Source organism: Triticum aestivum, chromosome 1A (genome assembly GCF_018294505.1).
Source record: "Triticum aestivum cultivar Chinese Spring chromosome 1A, IWGSC CS RefSeq v2.1, whole genome shotgun sequence".
Taxonomy (NCBI): domain Eukaryota; kingdom Viridiplantae; phylum Streptophyta; class Magnoliopsida; order Poales; family Poaceae; genus Triticum; species Triticum aestivum.
Genome location: NC_057794.1, coordinates 256,235,151 through 256,239,860, shown reverse-complemented (window position 1 = coordinate 256,239,860; position 4,710 = coordinate 256,235,151). Strand labels below are relative to the sequence as shown.

The following is a 4,710-nucleotide window of genomic DNA, read 5'->3' as shown; positions in this document are numbered from 1 at the left end:
AGCTGCGGCCCACCGCCATGGCGCTCGTCGACCGCACGGAGGCTTGCCCCGCGGCCATGAGCGTGACCGCCTGACGGTGCAGCAGAGCCACATGCTGCTCCAGGGCCGGGGTAGAGACCACCACCTTGCAGCTGTTCCTTGGCCAGCGCGACGGGTCGACGTGGGGGTGGATCCGGCGCTCCATGGGCGGTGGGGGCGGAGGCGAAGCGGTGGGCGTCGAGGGGAAGCGGATGCGCTGGTGCACTGGCTCTCTATGATGAAGGGGGCCTAGCCTATCAACTGCTCGCCTGTCGGCGCCGTTCTTCGGGTTTTGCGGGCACTCCCTGCCAAAGTGGTCGGGGCGCTCGCAGATGATGCAGCAGAGGGGATCACGACGGTCTTTCCGACGATGGAACTTACTGAGGCAACGGAAGCATTTCCCCTTGAAGCGACTTAAGAAGGCAGCGCAACCGTGATCCGCATTCAAGGCGTGGCGCCGGTCCGAGCGAGGGCCTGGCCGCCGCTCTCTATTGCCCTGCAGATCCTGGCTTGCTCGCCGGCTTTTCCAGGATGAGACCGTCGTCCATCCCTCGCCCAAATCCTGGGAGGGAGCATTGATGTCTGATGAAGGCCCAACTACAATCGATTTAAGCCGCAGCCGGTCCGGAAGAAGCAAGGCGGATGGGACGCCGTCTCGAGGGGATGGGGGGCAGCCAGATCCTTCGCCTCGGAGAAGAAGCCGGGGTATGGACGCTGGATCTTGAGGGGTGTCGAGGCAAAGCCGACGCATATCCGGTGCCACCACCGAGCCGCTAGATCTAGGGGTGGGCTCCTTGGGGCTATCGCTGGTAGAGGAGCGCGGCGAACGCGGCGGACCCATGCCGCGGAGTGGAGCCGTGGCCCGGCGCGGACGACGACTGGGGCTAGTGGCCGCCGCGGCCGGAGTGGCCAGCGGCGCTTGGGAGGAGGAGGTTCTAGTTGATTTTGTTGCCGTCATGTTTGACCGGACCGAAGCTTTATCGGGCCTCGACATCGACTTTGCATTTGTTAGTTATCAACCATGACAACCTTCATGCCCACCATAAATAGAACAAATAACTACCCTTTAAGGGGTGAAGTTGCGGAGGATGAAAAAAACATCTCTGTGTCGCCCTTCTCTAGAGTCACGCGCGATGAAACCCTTCCTACGCCACCACACCCTCTCCTTCTCTTCCCTGTCCCGCCGCTACCAGAGGAATCGTCGACGAAGCTCGGGCAGGCTCCAGTGATGGCGGCAAGGGGCCAATTTCTTCTGGCCGACACCTCTCCTGCTCTTGGCTGGCACCTGGGACGGAGCCTCGTGTTGTGTGATAGGGCCTGGACTACGTTAGTCGTCGGGGAGCGGCTAGGGTGGGGGTGGGGGGCACTTGGATGCTGCAAAGAGGCGGTGGGCATGAGGTCGCCGTAGGCCTCAACGAGGGCATGACGGAGTGCGTGGGATGACGCGGTGGATGGCCATCTGAAGGTTACCCATGGGGTCGTGTTATAGTACACTTCCTTCCCTTGCACCGCTCACGTGCATCGCTCATCTTTGGCATAGAGAGAAGACAATTGTGCAATGTGGCAACTGATGCTATACCCCTAGAGAGACGAGACATGTGCCTATCCACCTGCATCTTGACCGCCACAAGAACTCGGCTGATCATGGGGCGCAAAGACGATCATGTCGTAAAACTAGGCAAGCTATAGTGTGTACCATGTCGTACTACTAGACTATAGTGGGTGTCATATCATCAAAATTTTGCACAGAGGTGTGAGAAGAGAAGATAGAGAATGAAATGGCGAAAGTACTCTTCCGCTCCCGAGGTCAAATGAGCTCGGGATGAACAATAAAATCAAAAAATAAAATAAAGTAAAATTGAGATCGTTCTGAAATCTTTGTGTGATAATTTGACAAATATTTGTATATGTATGACAAATTTCATCACGAAATGACATTCGTGGAAGTCACGATAAAAAATAAAATCAGTATTCCTTAAGGCTTTCAGAAACATCATTTTCGGAGCATTGATTTGTTTTTTTTGTCACGATTTCCACAAATGTCTCTTTATATGAACTATTGCAAGCACGCAAAACAATTATCAAAATTTATCAAAAAATGATTTTTTTGATTTTTTTTTACTATTTGTTTTGATTTTTACTGTTAATCAAAGAGCATGTGCGCTCGGGAGCAGATACTCTACACCCCACTCAAGAAAAAAGGAAATGCAACATCGTTGCAGTGGACGCCGAGCGTGAGCCTACCGGAACGCAGCGACCGAGGAGGACTACCTCGCTTGGCTCATCCGTGTCACGAATAAGGCGAAGCGGCGCCAGTTGTCGGGCTGGAACAGGTCGGGGCCCATGCGGAGGTACGTGAACGCCACCATCCGCTCCTCCTGAGCCGTGGCCACCACCTGGTCGTGCGCCGCATCGTCGTACCGGGGCAGCGCGTTCTCACCGGCCAGGCCGACGCCAGCCTCGCGGGCGGCTGAGGCCACACGCCGCACCAGGCCCTCCGGCATGCACCGCGCGTCCTGTGGCTGCTCGTGGTCGCGCATCTCCACGCAGGTGAAGTTGAGCACGGCGCCGTGGCGGCCCAGCATGCGCGCGATCGGGAGGTACCCGTCGCGGCGCCGCGTGTTGTAGTACCCGGCCGTGAGCTCCGGCGCGTGCGACTCTGTGTCGTAGTGCCAGTGGATGCCGGCGACCTTGACCGATAGATGGACGCCGGGCTCGTGGCCGAACACGGACGCCGCGCCGGACAGAACGCGGTCGCCGTGCTCCAGGAGCATCCGCGAGTACCAGGACATGAAGAACTGGCCGTACTCGGAGTCCCAGCCACCGCCGTCCTGGCGGAAGAAGTCCGTGTCGTCCGGCCGGCTGTTGTAGCCGCCGGCGTCCGTCGGCCCGCCCAAGCCCCAGTCCGGATTGCCCGCCGCCTCCGCTGCCATCTTCAGGCTGTTCAGCAAATACTGCACGAGGAAAAACAGAGCCAAAATGTCAAGAAACTTTCGAGATACAGGCAGGCTCACCACTTGAATTCAACCGGAGCTGGAGTACCTTGTCGTAGCATTGGAAGGCGCCGATGCCGGGGAATTCCCAGGTCCCCTCGCTCTCCGGGTACGACGGGTACCGTAGCTCGCCCGCAGGGCCCATGCCGACTTGAACTTCCTGCACGCCGGCACAAGGCAAATTGGCACCAGCACAATGGCGACAGAGAAAACAGAGAAATATAATCAAGTGCGTGGGACTTACGACGATGGTGTTGCCGAGGAAGGCGGCGAAGTGGTCGTGGAAGGCGGACATGAAGTCGGTGTAGCACTGGATGGGCGTGCGTCCGTCGAGGACGGGCATGTCGTCGCAGCCGAACGACACGTACTCGTAGCTGCGGCGTTCGCATTGGTCAGTGTAGGCGAGGTCCTGGTCTTTGTCCATATCCTCCACCACCCACCGCGGCAGCGGGATGCTGCCATCACCCACGAAGACGAGCACCCAAATGTCACAAACGCCGCAAAGTAAGAAAGAAGGGGATCGGACGAAATGGCCTCACTTGACGGTGTCGCCGACGTTGCCGCCGCACTGGTGGAAGGACATGACGGCCTGGACCTTGAGCCTGGCATCGCGCGCCATCTCGACGAGCTTCATGTACCCTTCGAAGTTGTACAGCCCCGGCTCCTCGCCCTCCACGACGCCCCACCACACGTCCACCATGATTCCCTCCACGCCCGAGCTCTTGAGAGCCGCCAGATCCCGCGCCATGGTCTTCCGGTGGTTTAGACCGCTCCCGCAGCATGTCTTGACCGTGTCCAGCGGCATCATCACGAACACCGGCACCCCAGACTTCCTCGCCGAGGATGACTGCCCGGCAGCGGCGGCGCTCTCGGCCATCGCCTGGCACGCAAGCAAGGCACAAAGTGTTGATTTGGTGATCTGGTTTCCAAATCTCAAAGTGCTTCTTTGCGTGCGGTCATTGACTTTTTTCCTTTATGCTCCAGTTTTTTTTTTTTTTTTTTGCAGGAGCTCCAGTTTTTTCTCGAAAACATTATCTGACGTCCGTCAGTTTTTTAACAACTCCCAACGAACGCCCTCCTCACCGTTGCACAGATCTCAGAGCAGGGCCGATGTCACATCAGATTTTGAACTAGTTCGTGCAAGGATCTACTAGATGCATTCGCCTGGCCTTGTGCTGCGTCAGGAATGTGCATGGCCCGATCGGTGTATAAGAGGCTATGCCTCTGGCTCAAGAGATCTCCAATGTACGAATGCATATGGAGAAGTGGAGCTATACTCAAATGCAAAATCTTCGCTTGGGTGGCGGTCCAATATATGTTGTGGACATCGGATAGGCATGCGATGCATGGACTGCAGAACGATACGAGTGTTTGCTATCTCTGTCTTCAAGAGAAAGACACTGTGGATAACACATTGATGCGTTGTGGGTATGCTAAAAAAGTGTGATACTTATGTTTCACCAGAGTTGGAGTCGGAACACCCCATCCGATTCAAAGTGCCACCTTTACCTCATGGTGGTTGGAGGCTAGGAATCAATCCCAACAAAACAGAGGAGATGCTTCGACACGTTGATCATAGTCATAGCTTGGTCTATATATGAAAACAACGGAATACATGAGTTTTTGAACGCATGGGACAGCAGAGGACACCACATCTCTTGGTTGGCCAGATTAGATTTTTTGTCGAAAAGGACCACCT

General features: G+C 56.3%; 1 protein-coding gene across 1 annotated transcript; it reads right to left on the bottom strand.

Moving 5' to 3' along the window:
- Positions 1-1,860: 1,860 nt before the first annotated feature.
- LOC123044970 (beta-amylase 1, chloroplastic) lies at positions 1,861-3,929 on the bottom strand. Its single transcript, XM_044467870.1, has 4 exons — positions 3,551-3,929; positions 3,256-3,466; positions 3,061-3,171; positions 1,861-2,972 (listed from the first exon to the last, which is right to left on the bottom strand). The coding sequence occupies exons 1-4, from the start codon at positions 3,886-3,888 to the stop codon at positions 2,286-2,288; spliced, it is 1,347 nt and encodes a 448-aa protein (XP_044323805.1). The 5' UTR covers positions 3,889-3,929; the 3' UTR covers positions 1,861-2,285.
- Positions 3,930-4,710: the final 781 nt, after the last annotated feature.

Coding starts and splice junctions, on each gene's coding strand:
- LOC123044970 (XM_044467870.1), bottom strand. CDS start 3,888: ATGGCCGAGAGCGCCGCCGCTGCCGGGCAGTCATCCTCGGCGAGGAAG. Junction 3,172..3,255: donor TCCTCGGCAACACCATCGTC/GTAAGTCCCACG, acceptor GCCGGCGTGCAG/GAAGTTCAAGTCGGCATGGG. Junction 2,973..3,060: donor CCTTCCAATGCTACGACAAG/GTACTCCAGCTC, acceptor TTCCTCGTGCAG/TATTTGCTGAACAGCCTGAA.